Raw genomic sequence first — 27,986 nt, 5'->3', positions numbered from 1 at the left:
ACACAGAATATTTGTCATATCCATAAAGTTTATTTTAAAAAACTGTTAAAAACTAACCATACAGGTTTATTAATATACTTAAAAAGTTTGTTCCCTATGTTGAAGTGAAATACATTAGCAACATCTTCCGGACACCATCTTTATAAAAGTAAAACTTCTAGATCCTGAAATGTACTACAGTGGAGTCTATAGTTTACTTTCAATCACAGATTGGAATTTATTCTCCTTACTCCCCTACTCCCCACATGTGGCAGTTATTACTCCAAAATTAATGACATTTGCTCATGTTATACTACCACAGATCCTTAAATAGAGTACATACTGCATAATTACTAACAGAGCCAGTCTTCTCTATTTGTTGTCACATATTACATATAAGCATTTGACTTAAAGTACAAATAGAAATACTACATCCCATAATTGTAAACATTCACCGGGAGCTTCCATAGTACAGTAAGTAATAGAGGTGGCCCAAGAGTCAGTCAAGTGTTCTTCACTCACTGGATACTGCTGAGATTAGGAAAACTGTTTTCAAGGCAAATTATCCTAAATCTTGCTTGTATTTCTATAAGGATGCAGTTCTGGATATATATATATTCAGTTGAAAACACCTGAAAGTCATTCTATAGTCTACATTAAGCACCACTTTCACTTACCTGAAATATTTTGAGTTAAATTCAGCAGTATGTACGGTTGTTAATATCAGAAATTAAGAATAACTGTGGGTCTCAAGTTCCCTTTTGTGGATACATATAGAGTACTGAGTTCCCACTGATGCTAATAGGAACCGCTCATGCATACCAAGGGTCATAACTCCCCCAGGGCCACATACAACCCCCAAGTCTGAGGAACAACTATTATTTCTGCCAGTGGATGCTATACAAGCATATTTAAGGCTGTATTCGGCTATAAAGAGTTCAATCTACTCTTTAATATTCTTTCTATGTAGATCACATACACAATTCAAAATTTTATAGGACAGGTGAAAAGTCTCCAAACACTTTTTAAATACCATTCTCCATACAATTTATTGTCAGCATATTTACATAGGGGAGTGTTCATACTTAAAACCATTTTTTAAAATGCAACCACAATTTTCAAATTGTTGTCACAATTTCCCAGGATTACCCTCATTCTCATTTTCCAATTTTTGGCCAGCTTCACATTTGTCAGATTGTTGTTCACTGCAGTTCTGAGGCAATTCTGATGTTGCTCTGAAGGAGAATAAAAGTTAAAAGTACTCACTGCCATCCACTTTGGGACAGGCTTGGTTGCAAAGAAAATGGTGTTCCTGGCGCTGAAGGATAACTAGGAAACCCATCAGGCTGAGCTGGATAGCTTTCCAGAGCCGAAGCTGAATGGACCTGATGGAAAGAAGAGCGTGTGGTTTAGCAGAGTGCCAAGTTCATTCCAGCCTGCGCTTGCTTCTACCCATGCCACACAGAGATATTCAGAATAGGGAAGAAAGACAAAACTCTGAGGCACAATAAAGTCTGCTCAGTCACCTAAAATTTTTAAGAAAATGTTCGAATTTCTTCAGGTGAAGGAGATGCATAGAATTGTCATTAAAATATTTAATATTCTCTCAAAAGTCAATAGGTTTTCTACAGATAATGTGCTTTAACGGTCAATCATTAAGCTTGAATTATAGAAGACAAGTTAATATTTAACTGTCATGAACAGACTCTTAAATTTTATCAAGTAAAATCTATAAGCAGGAAGGAAAAACAATTCATACAGATGACTATATCCTACCACCTCTGTTACTCTCCTGAAAGAAGACAAGCATAATTTACAAATTTAGAGAGAACTAATCATCATCAAATCTCTATGCATTCTGCTAAGAACCATTTTTTGCCAATGTTGGGATATCGCAAATGATACTGCAACGTTATCACTACAGAAGTTGGTTACACATGTTACCATGTAATTTATGCCAGCCATTGCTGCTTACCTGCTGTAACAATGCTGACTGTGCGGCCGCATTATGCTGTAATTCTTGCAAGGATGATTGTGAAGGATTCTGAGAAAACCCAGGGATACCTGGGAGGGACAAAAGGCCTGGAAAAACAGAACTGCCTGCAGCTTGAAGTCCAGATGATAAACTAAAACAATTGACAGAAAAACAAGTTAACTGCAGACAAGACATAAAAGCTACTGCTTCCATATTTGTCAAATACAAACTTAAAATTAAAAAACGGAACAAAAACTTTAGAATTTATTCCTCTGTTGGAAGGACCATAAAAATCAGCCATTCCCTGATATGAATCTTACTTTCTACTGTGAAGTATATTATTCGAAATTCAGTGAGTCTGTTTTGCATATAATCGTTTCTGTTGTCTTATAAATAAAACTACTAAATACAAATCCAAACATTATGTCAACAGGCATTAATATTTTATATATTTATCTTAACATGGTTCATAAAACATTTTTGAGTGCTAAAGTTTCAGCCCAGAAAAACATCATTTAGATTTTGACATTCATTTGGATGACTTGAAATGAAATGTGAACTACAAGTTAGGTGAAGAATAATTTTATCCTATTTCCAAACTATCCACATACCCGGCTTGTGCAACAAGAGCGGAGTTGAAATTGGAACTGAATGCTGAGGCGAATCCTGGAAGGACTGGAGCCGGGGATGGGGCTGTGGCAGCCACAGGTAGTGGTGTGACAGCTGCGACTGTAGAGGGCGCCTGCAGCCCCGGGAATGAGGGAAGAGCAGGGGTAACGCTTGGGGTATTAGAGACAGAAAAGCCTGGGTAGGAGGGATTTGAAGATGACAGAGGTCCTTGAGTAACTGAGAAAAGTGAGGGAACAGCAGTGGACAGGTTGAGGGGGAAAGGTGCTGCTGAGACCGGTGCTGAAGCAGAAAGCCCTGAGAGAACAGCTGCCGTCGAGCTGGGATGAGGGAGAGATGTGGAGGTGGCAGCAGTAGATGAGGTGGCTATTAATGACCCTGGGAGAGATACTGATGGATTAAGAGATGGGTTGCCAGTTAAAGGAAAATTGTTGGTCAAAGAAGTAAAAGGAGGAAGAGCAGTGAATACTGGTGCAATGGGAGTGGAGGAACCATGTGGTGGAAGGGAAATAGAGGAAAGGGGATTTGAACCATTTAAAGGAGTACTCAAGCTGGAGAGACCTGACAATGCAGGATTAAGGCAAGTAGATAAACTGATGGGCACGGATGTTGAAGTATATGCACGGCCCAATGTCCCTGACAAACCTAAAGTGCCATGAGAGGGATTCCCAGAATGAGATGGACCTTTGAAGGCCGAGGGAGTAGGACTCGTGGGCTCAGTTTTGATCATAACAGGAAGAGTTGTTACAGCAGGGGTAGATGAAATATGCAGATCTGAGGTACCTGGGTGGGGGCCATGCAAAAGGGAGGCTGAGGAGCCACAGCTAACTGGCGCTGACGTGGAAGCTGATGCAGCAGTGGCTAAAGGAGACTGTACAGGCAATGTCAGGGGAGTGGAAGCTGAGTTAGCCACAGGAGACGGCAGGCCTGGGAACAGGGCCAACCCTGGAGTGGAAGTCCTCTGTGGGGTAGGGATGGCTGATGGGGCATAGCACTTGTTAGGGGCTGAAGCAGAAGAGTCAGAGTTCTGAAGAGTAAGAGAAGATAGTGAAGCCAGCCCACTTGTGACAGCAGAGGATAAAGCAGAGGAGCTGATTAAATTGGTGTCATTGGATGTCAGAAAACCTTTTAACGCAGACAAAAGAGGACTGTTCACACCAAGTGGACCGGCAACGCTGGGAGTAGAGCCACCAGCAATTACAGGAGTCGGGTTGGACAGGCCTTGGGATGTTGGTGGTAAGGGCAAAGGGAGCCCTGCAAAAACTGATGACAATGAAGCAGAATTTGGGTTGCTGGTAGAAGCAGCAGTAGAGCTGGTGGAAAAGGGGAGGCTAGTGAAAGGTGCAGAAGTAGAAGCAAATGCTTCACTGGAACCAAGAGTGGACCGTGGTGTAGGTCCTGGGGTAGGAGTGGCTGGAGTAGGAGTGGCAGCAGGACCTGGCAGTGACACTAGGCTAGAAAAAATGGAAGGAACAGGAGTGGTGGTTGTACTGTGGATGGATGTAACAGGTGCAGTGGGCAATGAAGGGGTTCTGATAACTGTTGGGTTTGGTATTGATGGCTGAGGTGTGTGAACGGCTGAGGAGACCTGCCCTGGGAACACAGGAAGGACAGTATTCAGCAGGTTCATTCCAGAAACGGTGGCAGCTGCTGATGCTGATGGATGATTGACTGCCTTGACTGGGGATGCAGTAGGAACAGGAGTTGCAGCAGGTGTTGAAGGATTAGAACCATGAGGAGAAAAGAGTTGACTTGCTGGGGTGGAAAATGCTATATGGAAGGAGGAAAAAAGGCAAGAATGTATCATCATGCTGACACGTCAAATTTTGAATTAAAAAGCATAACCATTTTTGTCATATTTAACAAATACCAAATAAAAAATGACAAGTATAACATATGGCTATTGTAATATCTAAATTGCTGGGTTCCATTTCTCAGATCTTTACTCTGGAGCCAGTCAGATCCAGTTGTCGTCTAGACTCTGTTCGAAATAGCCCTCCAAATCACAGGAAGTTTTGAGAAGCTTGTAAAGTGTCCTTTCCTATTTTTCCACTTCTTAAAAATTAGAGCATTTATTTTAATTGCGATTAGTGCTGCTGCACTGACTTTACCTCTAATTCTTTCAATCTACTTATCTAGAGTCAGTCAGTCCCCCTCATAGGAGCTTTCAGAACATGGCTTCCCTTGCAGGGCCATACGAGGCTTTCCAGGATTCATGCCTAGCTCTCCAGTATTGTTTGTTGCCACTCTGTGAGTTGAATTTAATATTCCAGATTGTTAATCTGTACAGTTGCCCCCACCCCACCCCCATACATTTGCTCATACTGACCACTCTACGCTACATTAACCCCCAACCTTTACCTGGCAACTCCTTTAGGGGCAAAAGCTGTGTCTAATTCATCTTTATAGTCTTAGTACCTAGCACAAAACACAGCACCTGCATAGTTAATGAGTGTCTGCTGGGCTGGATATATCATAATTACCTCAAACTACAGTTCCCAAACCCACTCAAGGACTATTCCCAACACTATTTCTAGAGTTTGCTATAGTATTTTTATTCTGATAAACTCTACAAATAATAAGCATTTGGGGGGATGATGTGGGCTCCCCTCTGAATGTATTCAATGGCTATCCCCACCTGTGATAACCTTGGTGTCGAGGGATATCATGATTTAGGTAGCTAATGTGATAAAGACAACTATCTTCTGATACGGTACTCACATCAAATTCTGTTTCAGTTGTAAACAGAGAATGTTCCTGTTGCAGTGATAACCAACTGAGAAATATTTTCATGGACTAACACATTTTAAAATTTATGTATAATTAAGATTCTTTTGACATAAGCAAGCTGACATAGTCAACGAATACACTATGCTACTCATAGATGGGAAGGGACAATAGGAAGAAAATGGTGGTAGACAACACATATATAATTCATTTGCACTATGTGAAGGCCAAAGGGTGTCACATTGGGCTGAACAAATTTTGTAGTTGTTTTAGAAAAAAAATGATTGGAAAATTGACAGTCATACTTAAGTACATAAACTGAAACTCAAAAGTCCTTAAGTCTTGACCATATTAATGGTTGTAAGCAGTGATTTGGTTTCAATAAGACTAGCTATCATTTTAAACTTACAGTACCTACAAAAATGGATTTGTATGTTTTTTGTACTTAATTTCTTTTATAAGAACTAGAAGCATAAGGAATATATACCTAATCTTATGTTTGTAAATAATGTACCAAAAAGGTATTTAAGTCCGTAAGTGTTGGGTATCATTTGAGAAATCACTATCTTATTTATTAAACTATATGCTGAAGCCCATGTAGCTAATGACAACTCTGAAGGTAAAACCAAGTTATCCTGGAGTGTTATTTATAGCAGCCTCTGTTGGATATCTTTTTATTTAATAAAGCAAAAGCTATGCATTATTAATCATAGCACTTGCAAGTAAAAATGAAACGAACAAAAATAAAAAAAATCCCAACCACATACCATAATAAACAGCACTTTCCAGTCATCTAATTTGGTTATTAACCATAAAACATGATCTGTCAAGCCCTGTGCTAAGTTAGGCCCATCATTTCACTTGTCCTCACAATAACTCTCTGAGATAGAAACTAACACCCTCATTTGACAGATGGGCAATCTGAGGGTTGCTATGACTAAGCAACTGGATAAAAGATCATGCAGCTACTACATGATGGAGCCAAGACTTGGGTCTTTCAGACTCACATCTTTAACTGCTATACTAGTTTGTCTTAATTTCTGTTTCTTAATACAGTTCCAAAAGGAAAAAATAAAATCTTAATCATGCTAACATCGTACAACATAGGAAAACAATATGCTATTCCTGCCAGTGGTACTTACAACAACTAACCTGATTACTCCCTTCAAAAACATTTGAACATAAAATAATAAAGTTGAACATAAAAGCTGAAATTTCCTCAATCTCCTTTTCACGGGAGTTAAATTACCTGTTCAAGGTCACAAAACTAGGTGGTGCCAGAGGCAGGATAAGAAACTGGATGTCCTGACATTTCACTTAGTGTTCTTTACACCCCACTATGCTACCTCCTTTAGAAACTACCAGCTGAGAAGCACCTGCTAGGCACTGTTCTCAGGGAATGGAATTCTCCCACTGAGACTCCTAACTATGTACTACAAAGGTCAGGCTATTGTGCTACTTTGCTAAACAAGAGCTGATGTCAGTTTGGTCTCATACAGGAAAGCTTCTCCTTCCTGACCACACAGATCATCACCTAGGGGAAAAATACAACGTCACAGCACTGCTGCCATCTGGAGGCACTGTGTAGGACACACTTCATTTTCATTTTTCAATTCCATTTTCTGCTTTGGTGCCCCTTGTTCTTTTCTACATCAAGATACGCTTAATAATACTTATTGAAATAATGAACTCTAAAAATAGAATCTGACTAGCATTTGTCAAAAAGGATTTTTATCATCCCATGTGTTTATATCAAAAAACAAATGAGGTTTCCAGTATCACAGAATGTAAAGTGAATGTGAATGCAATGCTACGTAGTACTTACATTACACTGCAAGTTTTGCAAATCGTATAAAAGTCCTAAGATTAATTTTAAATCCAGTTAACACGTGCACTTCATGTTATGTATATAATATGTAACACTAGTAAACCACTTTTAACAAGTATGAATTATATTCTTTAACCAGAAACTTTTCCTAAAACATAACAATTCCAAATATACTCAAATTATTCTCAGTGAATAACAGAGCAAACCATGACAGATATCCATTATCTCTGGATCAAATTTGCTACTTACTTTGATTCTGTACAGGTTTTGACAGATTGGAAAGGTCTTCATTCTCTATATAAAAATAAAAAAAAGTTCATTTTAAACTTTAATCAAATATTTGCCACCATAATAAACAGATATTTGGATAAAAAGAAAAACAGAGGATATAAATATTTATGGACTGTGTTAGGAAAAATGTATACATATGGGAAAATAAATAAAAATAGTAGTAACTCTACTATTACTACTACTAATACTTTACTACTCTATCTGAAGAGCAAGAGGATTACCAGCAACTGAGTGAGTGCTCTTTTATCCCCTAGCATCTCCACCTTAGCTTGTTAAGTCTTAAATACACACTGTTAATTTTACATATATACTGTATTCAAGAACACTTTCTGGAAAGATGCTGGCCTGAGGGTGCCATCCAGGAGAAAGTGTGCCCTGCAGCTGTAGTGCAGAGAGGACCACTATCATTGGCTGACCTGACAGACAGCTCCCCTGAGTACCAGTGCCTACAGGAGTGGGAAGGCTGAGAAGTGAGGTGGCAGCCGGATGAATAAGTGTAGAATTCACTGCCATTCACTGTGGATTGTCCAAGCCAACAGAAAGAAACTGTCCTGCCCATTTGCTGTACTCGGCTTGGGAAAGGCCCTATATTAGGAACTACCATGGAGAACTAGCCTAGTTGAGGCTGACTTGAAGCCTGTGAGACTGACAACCTAAAGCACACTCCTCAAGGGAAAGGATCTATCCAAACAGCCCATTAGCCAAGGATACAAAGGGAGAAAAATTTACCCTCTTATGGCTTGACAATAACTGCCCAAGAAACCAATACTGTGACAGGCATACAGTGTAAAGGAAACCTCCATGCCCTGGTATAGCGAGCAAAGAAAAACCACAGCTTGTCTAAGGAATTCACGAGCTTGACTGAGGTGACAAAAAATAACCACCAGAACAATGGAGATTTAATTAAAGAAAAAGGACTTTTAAAACCCGACACACATACACACACACACACACACACACACACACACACACACAAACTACTGGGAAATAAGCAGAGAAGACTTTTACATATAAAAATCTGATTCCAAATTAATAAATGGAAAGAATAATAAATATAGAAATAAAATGACTACAAGTTAAACTATGGTTGGAAACAAGAAACAAATATCACTTAGAATGACAAAAAAAAATTTTTAATGGAAAAGATGTCATAAATGAATAGGTAATAGGCTCAGAAGGCAAATACAGAAAATGTAAAATAAGAGTAGCAGGAGGAGGGGAAAAAAAGCAGAGGAAAATGCAACAATTAAAAGAATAACGAAAACAAAATTTTCCTAAGCTTTAAAGACTTTGAGTTTTCACATCAAAAGAACTTACAGAATGCCAGAAAAGATTAATGACAAGATACACACCTAAACATACTGGTAAAATTTCTGAACTCTAAAGATAAAAAAAATTCTTTGTAAGCTTACAGAAAGAGACCAAGTTCCCAATAAAGAAAATTATCTGGAATTAAATTTCCCATCCACAACTCTATACGTGTGTCCTTTCTGAAGAAATTTCTTAAAGTCATTTTCTACCAAAAGAAAATTATAACAGGCACATCAAGACAAAGAATAAAACAAACAGAAGAAACAATAACAAGTCATGATCAAAGGCAATTTTAAAGAAATTAAATATCAGAAGCAAAAATGTCTAGTATCCCAACAAAACACACAAATTGATTTTAAAAAGGAGAGGTTGGGCGCAGTGGCTCACGCCTATAATCCCAGAACTTTGGAAAGCCGAGGTAGGCAGATCACCTGAGGTCAGGAGTTCGAGACCAGCCTGACCAACGTGGAGAAACCCTGTCTCTACTAAAAATACAAAAAAAAAAAAAAAAAAAAAAAAAAATTAGCCAGGCATGGTGGTATGCCTGTAACCCCCAGCTACTTGGGAGGCTGAGGCAGGAGAATTGCTTGAACCTGGAAGGCGGAGGTTGTGGTGAGCCAACATTGCGCCACTGCACTACAGTCTGGGCAACAAGAGCGAAACTCCGTCTCAAAAAAAAAAAAAAAAAAAAAAAAAAAGAGAGAGAATATGGAAGTAAAATGATATATAGAATAGTTTTAAGTTTTTGTATACTGACAACAATTAAGAATAAGAAGGTAATCATTGGCGATATTAGAGAAAATTTCTAAGTTTGGGTGGGGTCAAGGAGTCAAGGAGAGAACAGTTGTTAAAAGAATAAAATGGCAATTTGACCAATACAATTTAGCGAAAGGTAAGAAAAACAAAACTGGAATAAAAGAATAACGAAAATAAAAATAAAATGGAAGGACTAAGAACAGATGTGTAATTTTTATTATTATTAAAAATTCCTATTAAAAGTCTAAGAGGTTTAAAAATAAAAATTCAGCTATATATAATTTACGAACCAAGCCAATCTACCAAATAAAATCATAGGGGAAAAAAGTTTAAAATAAAGGTATAGGCAAAATATTTTTTATGAAATAAAAATAAGGATAATATTATTACTCAAGAAGGCCTAGGAAACAAAGAAATATTTTATAGTAAGACTATAACTCAGCTGATATTATTTTATATCTATCTAGAAAACTCAAGAGACTTAAAAAAAAAGTAGAGACGGTAATTAGTAATAAGCACCTAGAAATGAAACATTCTATTTATAATTGTAACCAAAAAATATCTCTAAATTCTATAGACAGATTTAAGGAATAGAACCTGCATATAGAAAACTACAGTATCTTCTTGAAAGGAATAATATAAACCCTGGGGAAGAAAACACTACCAGCTTGACATGATATAAAGATATATACACATAACTGAATGGTAAGACTTACTATCATAAAAATGTCAGTTCTTCTGAAATTACTATATAGCTCTCTCTCTCTGTACACACACACACACACACACACCCCTGTTGTTTTAAGTTGCAGAAAATGATCTTAAGGTTCAGATGCAAGATTTCTAACGATAATAAAAATACAAAAATATATAAGGGGGAGCCTGCCTTAAGAAACATTAGAACACACTACAAATCTGGCAGTAAAATTAGTATATAATAATAAAATAACTACAGTGGAATTTTAATAAAGAACTCATCAAACTCATGAGTAAAACAAACAACAACTGATATAAATAAAAATTAATTTTTTGTTAAAAAACACAAACAAAAATGTGAGCTAAATTAGTCTACCAGACTGGCAAAGTTAAAAAACTGAAAATCTTCCATGTTGAAAGGGTGTGAAGAAGCTGCAACCTCATATACTGTTAAGGACAGGTTTAAACTGGTATAGGGTTTTTGGAGAATAGTCTGACAACATATGGGAAACCATTTATTGTTCATATCCCGTGTTACCAAAAGACCCACTGAAAAAGGTTGGCCTGGCAAGTGTTGAGGTGTTTTAGTCCTTCTCACTGCTTTTTGATGAGCCCTTCCTCTCCATGGTAGGAGTCATTTACCCAAATGGTGGCATTCATTAAGTCAATGCTACTTCTCCATAGCACATCAAAGTTTTAACACTCATGAGAGTTCTTTTTCCCATAACTAGCCTGTGTTTACATATGTGACCCAAGGCCACGCGAATGGAGTCTTTATGTCATTAGCAAAGTGAATGGGGAGACGATCATGCCAACTGGCCGTGGAACTTAGGCTACAGTGGGCTGAATTCCAGCTCCTGCCTACCTCCGCCAGGCACGGGGTGCCCAATTCATCCCTTCCCCAAGTAATTACTCTTCTAATCCGCATGTGATAAACTGCCTTTGTGCAGAGTATTCTTTGCTATCCCGCTGTCAACTCCATACATATTCATCCATCAATTTCAGTTTCTGACAGTTCCTTTGCTGAGTCAGAAAGTGCCTACTCTAGTGTCCAAAGATTCTTAATAAAAGTTTGGAGGCAGAAAGTCCCCCAGCTCTCTTCAATCTGGCACTTAATAAAGATCCTTGAAAAAAAGGTTGATACTTTGATCTCTCTTGGGTTCTCTGTGCACAAATTCTAGCATTTCCCAAACTTGCTTAAAAAACCACCAGTAGGTCATTAAAAAAAATAAAAATACCAGGCACCCCCTATCACAACACACTGAATAGAATCTCTGCAAGTGGGGAACTAAGGATATTTTTTAAAAGTGCCCCAGGTAGTTCCAGGCTACAGAGAAACCACCTCATTGTTGCTTTGTCATCCTCATACTTGATTTTCAGTCTGTTTTCACCTGTTTCTTCCTCAACTTAATTCAATTAAATGGCAGCTTCATTACCGGGTCAACAACCTTTAACAGTATATTCTGCAAGCAGCTCACATTTACTTTAGTGGGGCTGATTTGGATGCCTCTCCTGTGAGTTTCCATAGCACCCTAACCCTATCACAGCACTGATCATTCCAACGTATCTCTTTGAATCTAAGATGCCACTTGCTATAAATCACATTCTAATTTCAGAGAAATTAAACTATAAAAAATGTGCAACTGAGAACCAATAATGTAGAATATATTGAAATGGCCTTCTCTTTCCTCATGTGTATTTTTTCACTAGACTAAACCCTTTGCAAATATGACTCTTTGTGCACCTCTGTATCCACAGCACACAACACATGATAGGGTCACCTAATATTCATTAAACATGTTACTGAACAAATGCTATTAAAATGTTATCCTATATTACAAACAGACAAAGTGAAGTCCATCAAGACTATGAAAACCGTCCAGTATTACCAAGGATTCACTTCCAGATCCTTCAGACTCTTGAGCTTGTGTTCCCTCTGTTAGAATACGTCATGCCAAACAACCGTCCGTTCCAAGTGTACACTTGTGTATGAGTAAGTTACTTAAACACCCCCAAATAACATGACTTTACCTGTTCCTACAGGATTAGGAGTATATGGAGGTGGAGGTGGAGCTATGACATTCGCTAATGGTACCAGACCTGCATTGTTATAAGCACCTAAAATAAAAACACAATAGAAAAAAATATACGTTAGTACTGTTCTGTGACTCGTATCGTTCTGTGACTAGGAGTTCAAACTATATTAATGCAGCTATTCAATTTATTATAAAAACTCCTATTTAATAGAGTTGATTTTATATGGAGGTTTAGGTCTGGAGTTAAGTGAAAACTGACAGCAAATGAAACAACCAGAGATTCCTATTTCCCACTGCATACTCATTGCAGGGAAAAGCTCAGTGAATGGCATGGCAGGCAGAACCCGCTATACTTCCATTATTTGTCTTTTCTGCCCAACACATATACTTGACTTTTTAAAGTTAAATGCATGAATGATGCCTCTGAACTACCAACTACCAAAAAAAGGAATTCAAGATGATTTGCCAAAGTGAAAACCCATAAATAATGAATGACTAAAAATAATCTAATTAATTTATCATAAAGAAAATATCCTAAATAAACTGTCTGCTGCAGTGTTGTAGGCCAGGACACTACTAGCTAACTATGGGCATAATTAAGCTCACAGTAGCATTTCATAAATGCTACAGACTTCCCAACCACATAGACCAGCACTTACTTTCAATTTAATAAACAAACAGCAAAAAAGAAAAACAAGTAAAAAATAAGGGAACTCCTTACTTGGTGCAATAGTTGCATGTGGTCGGCATGGAGGTATCGGATAAGGAACAGGTTTATGTGGATTATATGTTGAAGGAGGCTAAAAGATGGGGGAAAATACAGCAGTTAGAAGAAAATCAAGTAAGCTCTCTCCTGGCAACTTGCCTTTCAAAATATTTAGTCCTAATATGCTAAAAATGTCCCCGCATATCAAATACTACCAGACTACATGGGACGACAAATGAGGGAAATTTCTTTGCTTTAATAAATGTGGCTGCTATTAAATTCCAAACGCAGATCTTGCCAAAGATGGCCATAGAGGTGGCCAAAGATTTTTAAAAGCATCTCCAATAAGGGGTTAGATCTCATCGTAACCAGCAAACTCCTCCCAGGCCCAGCCTAAGTTAAACCAAGAATTCCTGTTTCCTCCTACATAACAAAGATAAGAAACCTCCTAGGTTTTACAATCTCAAATTACGCAAGAACTCCCAACGGCAACATCCTCCTAAACTGATAGGAATTCATCCTCTCATTCCCACCCTCTTTCCTCCTTTTGGAAGAAAAATGCACTGTTTGCGTTAGCATTTGGCATTCTGACAACTCCAGTAGAACAGACTGGAATCAGGAATTCAGTATGTTAGTTGTTCTTTTGAAATCCATAAATCCACCAATACTTGTTTTACAGTTGATGGAGCTTATCTAAGTAACAAAAAGCATTCAAAGAACTGGTCTTTAGAAAACCGGAAGTACGTGAAGCTAAGCCAAATGCTGTACTTTTTACCTAGAGACAGAGCATGTGCATGCCTGTGAGGCAGGGGAAAGGATCCACTGGTGGAAAGGGAGCCAGATTCTTTCCAGCTCCCATAATTGTGGCCCTATCTGAAGTCTTGAACAAGAACCATGATCTGTTACTATTCTGCCATAAACAACTCCACTGGAGTTCTTGTCATGTGGACGGGCAGGTTTTGCAAGGCGGCTGTATGCGGGCCTCGAGTACTTCAACTCAAGATCCTTCAGCCCATGGGGTTGTCTTCTCCTGTCCTGTTTGCACATGCAATCATTATAATCACTATCTTGTAAACACTTTCAACCTCCTGACTTCACTATGGTCTCACTAACACTAATTCAGCTAAACTACAAACTTAGTTGAAACAAACTCTCCACATTCCCTATCTCCAAATGAGCAGCTGACTGCGTCTCGAGAAAAAAACTGAAAGCAATTTGACTGATTCTACTTTAAAATAAAAAGCTTAATGCCAAAGGGGCTCTTACTACTGTTAAATATTTATGTTTCCCTCAACCATTCACTCTCTCACTCTCCTACAATTTCTAGAATACTTCAAACTTTGCAACACAAAAATAAAATTTATGGTTTGAGTAAAAAGGAAACTTTATGTAGGAAGGAGTTTGGGCTTGTTTCATCATTTTCTAAACATACTGGTTTGGATGGTCCAAGAATTCGTGCAGCTATTCCTTTGCCTTCATTAGTACATTCTTCACCATCTTTTTTCAAAGGAGTTCCCTATTAAAAAAAAAAAAAAGATAATTGAAACTTAAAAGAAAAAACCCTCAAACCAGTAACAATAACCAACCTCACTGTATTACACTGAAGAAAAGGACTTGGTAAGCGTGTAAAGACTTGCATTCCCGTTTCAGTTCTGCACTGCCTGGCATGACCCTGATAAGATCCTCAATCCTCCTCTGCTATGGAACTCTCGTATCACATGCAAAGGTACTCAGAAGTGAACATGAAAAACACAGAGAGGATGACAGGAAAAGATAAAGTATCCACAGGGACTGGTTCTAGGACCTCCCCCATTGATACCAAAATACATGGATGCTCAAGTCTCTTATATAAAACAGCATAGTATTTGCATATAACCTGAACATATCCACCCATATACTTTAAATAATCTCTAGATTACTTATAATACCGAATACAATGTGGATGCTGTGTAAATAGCTGTTATGCTGCATTGTTTTACTGTATTATTGCTTTTTTTTGGAATATAGTATGTTCTAATTTTTCTTCTTCACAAAAAGGAGCAATCAGAAATGAACTTCCAATGCCACAGTATGTATAATACTCAAAGAATAAGAGTGCCTATGTTACAGTTGAAAGTAGGTAAGAAAAAATGGTGTTCTCTACGAAGATTAACTGTGATTATTTATATTGTCAAGGGTAAATGAGACCTTATTCAAGACTGCTAAAATTAACAGATCAGAATAAGCTGATAGATTACTACAGTGTGTCATCACCCTAACAGTGTGTGAGGCTAAATGGTATATACTAGCGTGGAAGCCAACTCCCAAGATGTCCCCCACTGATCCTCATCTCCTACCTGCCCTTGCACCATTCCCTCCCAGAATGAATGGGGTTGACCTGTGTAACACGTGGGACATTGCAGAAAGGATGGCATCTGACTTCCAGGCAGCTTCCACTTGTCCTCTCTTGCTTGGATTACTTGCTCTGGTAGAAGCCAGCTGCCATGTCATGAGGACACTCAAAAAGTCTTTGTGGTGGATAACAAAGGACTCCTGCCAACCACCAACACTACCTTGCCGAGCATGTAAACGAGTCACCTTGAGGCCCTATTCTTGGGCTCCGATCAAACTTTCAGATGAATGTAACCTCATGAAAAGACCTGAACCAGAACTACCCAGCTAAGCGTTCCAATATTCCTGACCCATAAAAACCATGTGAGGTAATAAACATTTATTGCTTTAATCCACTAAGCTGTGGGGTTGTTACGCAGCTACAGGAATATAACATTCTTTGAGAAAGCTGTTTTACAAAGAGGTTCAAGGAACATTAGATGATATAAAAACAAGTTTCTTTTTTATAGTACTTCTCAGAGCCTTTATATGCAATGTGATTCCCCAGGAAGGAAACACTGTATGCAAAGTTTCCCAAACACACTTCACTGAATGAAACTGAGATTGTAAGAATACTGCGAATTTGAGAACTGTTCTTTTACGAAATGTAAATCAATGCTTCTAAAGTACTTTGAAAAATAAAATCATCCTCTCTTCTATTTGTCTTGTTCTATAGATTTTTATATAAATACCCTTAATACTTTAATGAAGTTTAGACATGAACTTTCAATCAGTGGTGAGCCTATGAATTAAGTTACTGACATAAAATTCTTTTCCTTTAAATATCATTAACTTATTCTACACTTCATACTTAACCATGAGAAGTTTCATATACAGCTACAGAAGTATGCTTACTGGGAAAATTCCATTTATGCGGCTAGGTCTTCCTTTGGGATATGGATTTCCTGGGATCGTTCCACAAGAAGATATCATAGCATGAGGAGCTTTGCAGCCCCCCTTGAAAGCCTGTAATATAAGAAAGAAGAGGGGTAGGGAAAAATTTCTTAAAAGACAAGTATTCTGAACATTGGGAGCTCAGCTAAAAAAAACATGAATTAAGGAACAGCACTACATTCAGTCTGCTCACATATCATTCAGCACTTACAATGGTGAATGTGACCAAAAGTAATAATATCACTTTATTTAAATGGAATAATTAAAATGGTAACATAGTAATGTTGCAACTAACAGACTCATACAAAGAATGCCTTCACAATAGATTTTGTAAATTGTGTAAAAAAGTGTTTATTATCTAATCTGTCCCATTTCTTCAACTACCAAGAAATAACAGTTCAAATCTACAAATACCAAGGTCATGTTACATTTGAGGAAAGGAGGACACAGAGATGAAAGAAACATGGTCCCTGCTCTTTACAACCCAGTGGAGGCCAACATAAACAAATAACACGACATTGGGTGGTCCAAAGAGCTACATACCGTTGAAAAACCAAGTTACAATGTTCAACATACTATTACATATTTATGAGAAATAGTGAGGGAAGGGATTTAGGTCTAAGCTGTTTATTACTGCATCCTCAGCTTCCTGTACTGAGTTGGTGCTCAATACATATTAATAAATGAAAAAGACACTATATTAGGCAACATATATTCCAATGTATCTATATTATGTTATAGAAATATCCAGCTATATATATGTGTGTGTGTGTATATATATATTCACAAGTATGTACAATGTTATATATTTTATTATATATTGGTTTTATAAATCCCTTCACAACACATATATGTATATTAGCTATATAACCCAGCCCCTCTACTAAATACCCCAACCCTGAAATCATCTGAATTTTCGGCTATCATAAAGAATACTGGGGTGAATGCCCTTATATATAAATTTGTATATTTTAACATTTCCTTCAAATAAATTCCTAAAAGTAGACATTTGGGGCCAAAAGTTATAAATACTTTAAAGGCTCTTCAAGCTTACCTTCTAGAAAAGTTGTACTAATTTACATTGACCAGAGGGCCTACTCTACAGAACACTCAGGCCCAGAATATTTCTGAGAAGGAAAGTGACATGATTGGAACACTTCGTAAGAAAGAAAACTACAGCAGTAATATGCATGTTGCCTTAAAGGTTTTAGCCAAGAAAACTGATAAGAAGTTACTGAAGTAAATAAACATGGCTCAGATCTTAACTGTTCTACAACAATGTATGACTAAGGTGAATTTGCCTATCATCCCTGGGCTTAAAGGAGTTTGTGAGTATTAAATACAACTCAACTTCCAGGCTCATAATTAATTAATTCAGCTTCCAGCCATCGCAATCCTACCTTAGAAATAACTACCTTAGATGACAAATCAAGTTTTCTAGGGTTGGACAAGTACTATTTCTCCCATTCTTAGAGATTTTTAACTAATAAACTGGAATTTTAACTAATAAATTGGCTTTAATATTCATCTCTTATGAATCTGATTTAAAATAAACTGGAAAAGCAAATTTGAAAAGTTAAGTTCCTAAATACATAAAGTTTAAAGCAAAAACTTGAAGCCATGGCAAAGGTACCAAGGGACCAAGACATAAACATTTCCATGAGGCTCAAGCTGAGTGGCCAACTAACTTCTCATTCTCAAGCCATCTCTTCCCCCTTGAATGTCCCCATCAACCAGCTATTTCCACTCTGCAGACCGCAGGGATGTTCATTTTTAAACCATTGTACAACAGCATTCAAGTTATTCACCAAAGTTGGTAAGAAGAAAGGTGCTTTTCGTCAACAATTCGGAAAAACCGGCGTGCCAAGGACATGACAATCTTCAGAAAACTACCTGCTCGAGTATTCTCTTGCACCGCTTCTTCTCAGACATATTTATCCTGAATAAATCTTCAATAGGACGAGAATTCTGTGCATCAATAATGTTCCTACCAAGAAAACACAATTTAGCTTTTTGTTTAAAAATCTGAACATACATCGAGGTAAGCAACCTTTGTTTACCACACAAACATATCCGAGTAAGCTTTCTCCATGACATAGGGAGAAAAGTGTGACCATTTACTTTTAATAGCTCAATTTAAATAACATGTTTATATGTAAATATAATAACAGGTTTATCTGACTACTGAAAAGTAAAACAGTAATACTGTAAATAAAAATCACTATTTTGAGATTTTTCAAAATATACTCTCTTCAGTGATAGGAGAGCTATGGCAATAGAACCAACTTGTGCTAAACGCATAAAAATCATTTTATGCTAAATGCACAAAGTTTTATCTTGTGCTTTATTTTAATTTTGTGCTTTTATGGACACCTATGAATATAAAAAGGACTTAAAAATGTATGTGTTACAAATAAATAACATACATTCTTCAGTTGCGCAAAGGAGTAGGTTCTTTCCATGTCTTTTCGAGCTTACATTCATTACGGTCATCTGTCAAATGCTGTGGTAGGTGCTTTCACAGACTTTCTGATATTTAAAGTTCATTACCCTATTAAGTGGGTATGAGTCTTATTTTTACAATTGAGGCAAATAAGGCTCAGAAAAAATAAGCACTTTGCCAAAAAAAAAAAAAAATTATTGTGTCAGTAAGTGAAAGAATCTCTAATTCTTAAATTCCTGTCTTTTCGGAGTAGGAAGGCAAAGCAAATAACTGAAATACAAAAAATTAAACAATCTTGTTAAGCCCCTTCATTTTATAAGTTATAATCATATATGTAATAAGTACACTAGATACTTAATGCACATTTAGAAATAAGAATGTACCACTATGCTTTTGACTGTATTTTGTTAGACACGTTAACACACACTAATTAGACACTTAAAAGGCTTCTACATTTTTTCCCAATGAAGTAAAAAAAAAAAAAAAAAAGAAAAGAAAAAGAAATACTTACGAGGCTAACAGTTCAAGAGCAACTAGTTTGTCTTTACTGAAAGTGAAACAGTTGAGTATATTGACCACTTCTGTTGGCTGGACAGCCACCATTTTCTGTTAATATAAAAAATAATTTTATTTTTAACATGTGAAATTGTCATGCCAGAAATTACCTTCTTCTGGAAGTACAGTTAAATGCTCTTAATATAAACATTTTAGATAAAATATATCACATTTTAGGTGAAAACCACTTACTCAAAAGACAGTTCTAACAATGAATTATCCTCTATCAACATAACCATTTCAGCTGAAGATCTAATGAAGATCTAAGTTCTCCTACAAGCTCCTTTTTTATCCATTTCTCGATGTGTTCAGTTACAGAATTAAAAAAATCAGAATTATTACTTTCCTCAGAAAGGTTATATAAAAAGGTGATACTCACACACGGGAGATTAAATTGTTCAAAGGTTAGAAAAACATTATTATACTCCTCAGTTAGGGGGCTAAGTATGCCACAGATCAGTGCTTCCATGATGTTAAACATATTACAAAAAAAGGTTACACTAGCCATATAAGGTAGGGAGAAGCTGGGTTAAACAGGTTTCTCTACTGCAGAACTTTAAGTCTTATTTTAATTTAATGTGCATTGTGATGCATCAAGATTGTGTGGAATGTTACACAATTATTTGACTAGAGTACCCTTATTTCTGAAGAACATCCAGAAGATTTGGCCAATTTGGAGATTTATGTTAGCAGTGAAGGAAAATTAAAAGCAACATCAACATAAGAAGTAAGACTGGTTAGAATCAATATTCAAGAGCTCCTAAAATTTGAAGCAGTGGTTTTCACAAACTTTTATGTACTACCAGAAGAACTAATAAAACTATATGCCCCTTTGCATGTTTTTAAATTGATACCTAACGATTTTATCAGAAGTTTAAATACTCACAAAAGGTCGATTTTCTTAAATACATTTATATATCTCAAAGAACTTTGAAACTACTAATTTAGCTCATTTATGGAAATATTTATTACATAACCTAACTGGCGAAATCAGTCTTCAGTGAGAAAACAATCAAATCAGACTGACATTGTTAGAAAAGGTCAGACTTAATTTAATTCAAATAAGTGTACTGAGTTGTCCCTGTGATACCCTTGTCACCTCTGAATTTTAAGTCTAAGGCAGGGAGACAGGCAAGCAGGCCTCAGAGCTTTGTCCTGAGTTTGTTGTCCTGATAAAATAAAGCAAAGCCCTCATCAATATTCCCCCACCTCAGCCTCCTGGGTAGTTAGGACTAAAGGAGCATACCACCACACCCAGCTAATTTAAATTTCGTACATTTTTCTAGAGACAGGGTCTCACTGTGTTGCCCAGGCTGGTCTAGAACTGCTGGCCTCAAGCGATCCTCGTACCTCAGCCTCCCAAAGTGCTGGGATTACAGGCTTGGCCACCACCGCGAGCCCCTTATCAATATTTCTTATAGAGCCTCTCTCTTTGCTTTGCTCTCCCTCTCAAGAGCAAAGCACTGTCCTTTTGGAACCTGGAGAAACATTTTCACCCCCAGAGAACAGGCGCAATAATTCTTTCTTTTCTAAAGCAGTAAAAAAGCCAGTATTAAAGAGGAGGTCAGAAAGCAGCACTAACAGACCCAGATACTTTCTTAGGCTCATCAGTTTAGAAAGTCAAGGATCTATAAATTGATTCCACTGAAGATATCCAGGCCTGATATTGCTTCAAAAATCTTCCTACACAGCCAGATACTCCTGTGTGATCTAGATGCTCCTGTTGACCTAGGTTCTAGAGCTGTGCTAGCCACATAGTAGCCACTAAGCACATGTACCTATTTGAACTAATTACAATTAAATAAAATTAAATATAGTTCCTCAGAAGAGGCACATTCAAGTGGCTACCACAATGGACAGTGCTGATATAAAAATTTCCATCATCACTGAAAATTTATTTGGACAGTACTAACTCTTCTAAGACTAAATAGAAAGATGGTGAAGATAGATATTAAAAAAACAGAAGTGCAAAAAGCCATTAAGAATTCAAATCCTATATTTTGCTTGCTAGTGAAGTTTTCTTCTAACTTGCCAATCAGGACACTGTGGCATACAATTTAAATGTACAGTTTAGAAAATTTTAATTTTTTAACATAGCTATTTTGAATCAAAGTACAATATAACACGTAGAGTTTGCTTTTCTAATGCAAATAAATTACAACTGAAATAAATTATACACAACTGGGAGAATTAAAAATACTTAAACTCTACGTTCCAAAGGAAAAAATAAGTTACTTACATGCTGTAATGCTTTCATTGCCTTCAACTGGGGCTCGGCCCAGGAAAAATATCTCAGCAAATCAACCACCTGAAAACAAAGAACTAACAGCTCTAATGACAGCATGTTTGCAAACATTTTTATAAGATTTCAGTACTTGAAATTATAATTCAACATGTGCAGCCCAGGCCCAGGTGATACAGGTGACATTAAAGTCTAAAAACTGTGCTAACAGAATAGCGACGTGCGGTTATGTACATTTAAATCACTTAAAGTCAAATAAAATGTAAAAATCAGGTCCTTAGTGACACAAGCTACATTTCAAGTGCTCCAGAGCTATGTGAGGCTGGTAACTACAATAATGCACACTGCAGATAGAGAACATTTCTACCGTCACAAAAATTTCTACTAGACAGCACTGGTCTAGAAAGAAAAATATACAATATAGAAAAAAACAAAGTATCCTAATAGGAAAAGGATGGTTGAAAAGTACTAGGCGGAGATCAAATGTCAGCTCAGGATTATAAAGATGGACTGTGAATGGAAAACCTTTCAACACGAGGGGCGAACAGCACTCACAAGGGCACGGTGGTATGTTTTAGTGTAGGTCCACTAACTTTAGTCCTAGTAGGTCCTTTAACTTGAATCTAGAGGGCATAAACTCAAATCATAAACGTAATCCCTTAAAAATGTTAAGAATCAACATGAAATTACTCCAGCAGCCCCTAAATGATACATCATTTGAGAGCTCAGAGTGTGCAGCTCAGATCAGCGCCCACCACCACCTAAGAACTTCAAACAAATGAGGGAAGCATTACGAGATAGCCAGTAAGTGGTGAGCACAGGGCATAAAGATCAGGACACTGAAGTCTCAGCATGATCACCACCACCCTGTTTCACTGCCTCCAAAGATGCTCCAAAGAGGGAAAAAAGTGATACAAGAAGACAGTTCCTGAAAGTATGCTAAGGTTTCACTTATTCTATACAGCAAGGTCAATGGTGCAAACTGGAGTGGTATGTAAAGAGAGTAAAAATAATTTTTACTCCTTATAGATACATATATATCAAATAAGTATTATGTATACTTTCCAGTTAATTTGATAAAAGTGTATGTCCTTAACTTTGATGGGAATAATGTTCTTAATATCTACTAAATGCTATATTTTACCAACCATAAAATTTTACAAGCCACCATATCTAAGATACAAAGAAAAATCTTTAATATAATAAGCTCATTTAGAAAGTGGCTTAGTAAACTTTGTAATGACTTTAGCAAAGTGGAAGCATCATTAAGGGTGGTGCATCACATACGCACAAGAAAAAAATGCTATTAGCTGTAAGAAATTATAAGTCTTTTTAAAACATATAATTTTTTTTTTTTTTTTTTGAGACAGAGTTTTGCTCTGTCACCCAGGCTGAAGCGCAATGGCACGATCTTGGCTCACTGCAAGCTCCGCCTCCCGGGTTCAAGCGATTCTCCCACCTGAGCAGCTGGGATTACAGGCACCCGCCATCATGCCCAGCTCATTTTTGTATTTTTGTAGAGATGGGGTTTCCCATGTTGGCCAGTCTGGTCCTGAACTCCTGACCTCATGTGATCTGCCTGCCTCGGCCTCCCAAAGTGCTGGGACTACAGGTGTGAGCCACCGCGCCCAGCCAAAACATTTAAATTTTTAAGAGAGCATAAAGTAACTTTGTAAAGCAATGGGAAAGCTGAAAAACTGACATAAAGGCAACAAATGCAAATCATAAAGTAGCTTTTAAGAATTTAGTGGGCAGAACTTCTATAGGCTTAAAGTCATTCAAGCTTTCAAGTTTTGAAGTTCTTGAGAAACCAATGAGAAGTTGGACCATTTACTAACTCAACTGGAGCATGTACTAACTCAATATATAGATTCATTTATTGTCCATCCTTTCCCCGAGCTGTTCTCCAGACATTTCTATTAATATTTATGCCTGACTTCTCTATCAAGAATTTTCCAACTATACCTCAGAAACATGCCCCCTTGTGTGTGTGACACACACACATATATTTTAATTAGCAAACTGCCCCTAAGGTGGAATGAAGTTTTCACTAAACTATCATGCTTAAAATGTTAGTATTCTGGCAGTTACAGAAACTACTTATTAAATAACGCTGTGCATTTTTCTTACTGTTGAAATTTTTATTAGTGGCTTCATATAAAAACATATTTCATTATTTGTTCACATTTTCTTCTATATTACATGATGAATTTTGTAATTGTCTTACATGCAATTATAAAAATTTGGGTAAATTTACCATTACAAGTTTCTAAATCTTTGATATTGTGCCCAGAACCATAAACACTTTGAATTGCTTTAAGACCTTATATTTAAAATCATTTTAAAACATGAATTGGGGTGAAACTGGAGAGGTGCTTAGTCCCTGAATTATAAATTCTGTAAAGTTTTCTGCCAAAACTGAGAGCTTCTCGAGTTCTTGAATAAATACAGCAAAAAGGTAAAAGCAATTCTGAATTTGGCCAGCAGACAGACATTAAACAGAACACTGGTATAAAAAGAAAGCTTTGTTTAAACAAATAATGAAGAATACCTGTTCACTAGAAAAGTATCCATGCACATATTCAATTGCTTTTAATTTGTATTCTGTCAAAACAGCCTAAAAAAAAAACACACACACACAGTAAAACAGCATTAATATACGTAAGCAGCACAGTAATATGCATCTATCAAAACTGCCTAAGCAACTCAACAGTGGCAGGTCTACTTCAGCCCTGTCATGCAGAGGAACTAAGGTCACTGTGGTGAGAGGCCCTTCCTTCCACCTTTCCAGGTTCCACACTGTGAGGGACACACTGAGCAAGCAGGAAGATCTGCTGGGCTTCCCTACCAACTTCTACAAAGAAAGGGAGTAAAATTGTAATAGCTATGATTCAACATTAGTATACATAACATTTAGAATTCCTAAATATGTAATTAAAGAGTTTCAAAACATTCTAAATCCAATCAAATTGTCATTCTTAAGATTAAACATATCAGATGTTACTCATTCATCAATTATTGAATATCTATTATGTGCTAGGTGACAGAGAAGCAAGAATAAGATAAGGTCTAGTTGAGGCTCTCAGTATTTCTATAGGGATATAAGAATGCAAGAAGCCCTGAATTCAATGTCTGTGCCTGCCACTAACTGGCAGTGTAGACTTTGAGAGGCATTTTAATTCCCTTTGAGCATCCTCACTCATAGAGGGAACACCATTCACCAACCTCAAAGAATTACTATGAAAACTATAATAGTGGACATTAGATGTGATATATGATAGGTATTCAGTAAGTGGTGGTTCCTTTCCTTTATGGAATCTGTCAGTGAGTGAGAGAGAAGTTGGTGGCTTTGATGCCGCATTATCTAGAGCCCACTAAATCACATATGCTCCCCTTGCAGCTGTTTGTTTAGAGATGGAAACAGCTATCTTAAGTCGGTAGCCACTAATCATTAAAAATGAACTAATCCCTTTGTACTACAAAATAATTGTAATATTCATATTTTTCACATATATCATTCTGCTAGGAGAAAGTATTATGACCAGTCAACTGAAATATCCTGGGTGCTCAGTAGAGTTCAATATTCACTGAAAAGGGAGAAAATGGCATTCTAAATAATGTACTCCTAAGAGTTTTATTATCAATATAATAATCAGACACAGTCAAATACCAGTTTCTGAACAAAGTCTTGGATTGTACTGATGCCAAGTCATATCTCAGTTCTTCCATCAATGCCTGAGAGGCACAGCTGTAACCCCAGGCGGGACAGCATGGTGCTCCGCAAGCATAGTTTGAATACTGTCCCCCGCCCCCAACTTACCACCTGGGGAGTCTTGAGCTGACCAGTTAACCCCAGAGAGTAGGCCTCCAGCTGTAAGAAAGTAGTGCCTACACCTCGTGGGTTGTAAGGAGAATCAAAACAAATAATGACTGCAGAAAGTGCTTAAAAACAGGCTTACAAAATAAGTGCTCACTAATTAATAGCTATCATTCCCTCCTTTTTGAATAATCAGTTAAGCATTGCTTTTTCCCCCTTTCTACTCCCTTTCCCAGTTCTTCTGCTAGTGGCTTCTTATATGCCTCTGTTTTAAATGACAGTAGTGACAATCGGTATTATCTATCATATAAACTCACTGTGATACTCAAGAGATGACCTAGTTTAAACTGACTTACATTTACAAAGAACAATTTTTAAGAAAATCAACAGTAATGCTCATATTTAGATATGTCAATATTTTATTCCATTTTAATAGACTATGACAATGTTGATGTTATCTAACCACTCGGCAAAGCCAGCAGAAGATATATTTTAACTGTTGACCAGAAATATTGACTTAAGTTGCCATCTCATGTGAACAAGACTTTCATATCTGGAAAATTTCCTATTCCCCTCTTTAGAATTTACTGTGACGTTTTTACGACACTAAGAAGAGAATATGCACACTGAGACCCTGTATCTTCCAAAAGTAAAAACATGCTGTCTACTTGGACTCACCAATTATTTTCTCATGAAAAGTAATTAAAAACCAGCACACGAACAAATTGTGACAAATTTCTAGGCATATAATTAGCAAACCAATATTTTATTTCAAAAATTAATTGGACACTTGCGTTTGCAAAAGCAGAATTTGTTCAAAAAAGAATGTTCGGTATTATCAAATATGAAAACTTAAAGACGTCAATTTGAAAAAAGAAAAAAGCTGTATAAAAACAAAGTAAAACAGCAAGACCAGAGACAATTTTAATAATAGTTTTGTAAACTGAAATAAGCACCAGAGCACATGGCAACAATTTCTTCCGTTTCAGTCAAGGGTCGTAAAGGTATGCAGCTGACGAAAGAGTAATTGCCCGGAAGGCCGAAGGAAAGCACCGTGTGTTGATGTAAGAATGGTACATCAAGTCCTTACATTTTAAAATAAGTAACTTCTCGGTATTTTTGTGCTTGAGATATTGTTAGGCTCAAGACTACCTTCCAGAATTGTTGCTTTCTGGTTCACTCTGGGAAATGGGATCCACACAACAGCCTCAAAAAGCAGCAAAAACTTGGAAAGCAGGAGAAAAAAGTTTTGAAACTCAAGTTATTGACGGCCAATTCCTAAAAAAGAGACTTTAAACTTAATGCCACACTTACCATCAGGACACGAATTTTGCATGGCCAACGCAACAAATATACTCTACCTTATGCTTAGATTTGAAAACCCCATCATAATAAGTACCATAAAGGAAACTTTCTGCGTATTAATTACCTCTCGTTTTCAGTCACTCTTGTGTTACTGAAAGATGAGGCAATAAACTCAAAAATATTAAACCACTTACCCAAAAGTACAGAGCTATTAAGGATTTGTAAAGCCGGCTTCGGAACGGAGGGCCGTCTGAATATAATTCCCACGACACCATGATGAGTCTCAAATTTGGCGTTAACGTAACTTAATTTCTATTTGTGCTGGAAACGTATCAAGATATAAACTCCTCCATTACACGTGAGAATTCAAACCAATTTGGCAATCCTAGGACCCTTATTCTGCACAATCTCCACACGGTACCTCAAAGAGAGTCTAAACCACGAGAATTCATCTCATAAAATAATTCATGGAATGGAGCGTAATTACCTTTCTAATTTCATCCAGCACCATTTCAAAGGACTTTTTATCCATCTTGACTACTATCCCGACGTGGTTTTAACAGTTATACTTGGAAATTACAAGACGTTCATCCCTGGTCTGCTCCGCCGATAGTAAAGATATTTACAGCTGAGGAGGAAAAAGACTCCACGAGCAAGAGAGGATGCGAAGAGGTAGAGAGTATTGCAAACTTCGCAAAAAAATTTCTAAAAACTGAGACTCAGAAAAACTTTTTTTTATTAAAAAAAACACTCCAATCAGGCTTCCCCAGCTTATTCACACAATGCTTCAGGGCACCTCGGGCAAGAGCCAGGTCCTCTGAGTTTTGCAGAAAAACCCGGGCTCGGCGGCAGGTTTGAGTGCCGTTTCCCTGAAGCTGAGGGCCAGGTGCCGCCAGAGGTAGCTCTTGAAGCCGCTTTCCCAGGTGGAGCGGCCGGCAGAGTAGAAACACCTGGATTCGGAGTACACGGGCGGCGGGGAGGGAGGTGCCGGGCTCTCGACCCGCACCTGTGCCTCGGCCGCCGGCCGCGACCCTCACCGCCGCGAACCCGGACGCATGGTCCGGCTCGCGCTCATCCCCAGCCGCTCCGCCCGACTGCTGGATACCTCGGCCCCGGCAGCAGGCGCCCCGGCAGGCTCTTTGTTACCAGCTGCGGCGGCTTCCGGGAGCGGGCCGGCGGCTGGAGAGCACCGGGAGCCGGGCGAAGAGGGGCACAGACTCGCATAGGGGGACTCCGGAAAAACGCAGCCCCAACAGCGCCAGGCGCCCTGCCTGGTTACCCCTACAGCCCCCACCAGCTCATGGGGACCTACAATAAAGCCAGTCGCGCCCAAATAACTCAACACTGCGCCGCCAGCTTGGGCCCCTCTTTCCCGAAAGTCAGAGGTGGGGTCCTGGTGTGGGAACATAGGCATCCATAGCGGATGCC

General features: G+C 37.7%; 1 protein-coding gene across 3 annotated transcripts; it reads right to left on the bottom strand.

Moving 5' to 3' along the window:
- Positions 1–10: 10 nt before the first annotated feature.
- PROSER1 (proline and serine rich 1) lies at positions 11–27,931 on the bottom strand. Of its 3 annotated transcripts, none has more exons than XM_003270300.3 (13): positions 27,046–27,931; positions 23,988–24,053; positions 21,434–21,502; positions 19,151–19,245; positions 18,090–18,183; positions 16,158–16,268; positions 14,365–14,448; positions 12,948–13,026; positions 12,222–12,308; positions 7,386–7,430; positions 2,566–4,351; positions 1,955–2,105; positions 11–1,364 (listed from the first exon to the last, which is right to left on the bottom strand). In XM_003270300.3, the coding sequence occupies exons 1-13, from the start codon at positions 27,088–27,090 to the stop codon at positions 1,242–1,244; spliced, it is 2,835 nt and encodes a 944-aa protein (XP_003270348.1). In that variant the 5' UTR covers positions 27,091–27,931; the 3' UTR covers positions 11–1,241. The 3 variants fall into 3 exon arrangements, with proteins under 3 accessions (XP_003270348.1, XP_030674357.1, XP_030674358.1); XM_030818497.1 differs by lacking the exon at positions 27,046–27,931 and adding an exon at positions 26,753–26,948; XM_030818498.1 differs by lacking the exon at positions 23,988–24,053 and having other exon boundaries at positions 27,046–27,919.
- Between the last annotated feature and the right edge of the window lie 55 nt (positions 27,932–27,986).

The sequence above is a fragment of the Nomascus leucogenys genome, chromosome 9, assembly GCF_006542625.1.
Source record: "Nomascus leucogenys isolate Asia chromosome 9, Asia_NLE_v1, whole genome shotgun sequence".
NCBI lineage: Eukaryota > Metazoa > Chordata > Mammalia > Primates > Hylobatidae > Nomascus > Nomascus leucogenys.
Note: the sequence above shows the minus strand (reverse complement) of the source record. Positions and strands in the feature narration are given on the sequence as shown.

Coding starts and splice junctions, on each gene's coding strand:
- PROSER1 (XM_030818497.1), bottom strand. CDS start 26,833: ATGGTGTCGTGGGAATTATATTCAGACGGCCCTCCGTTCCGAAGCCGG. Junction 4,352..7,385: donor AAAACCTGTACAGAATCAAA/GTAAGTAGCAAA, acceptor CCTTCCATATAG/CATTTTCCACCCCAGCAAGT. Junction 1,365..1,954: donor AGTCAGCATTGTTACAGCAG/GTAAGCAGCAAT, acceptor TCTTTCCATCAG/GTCCATTCAGCTTCGGCTCT.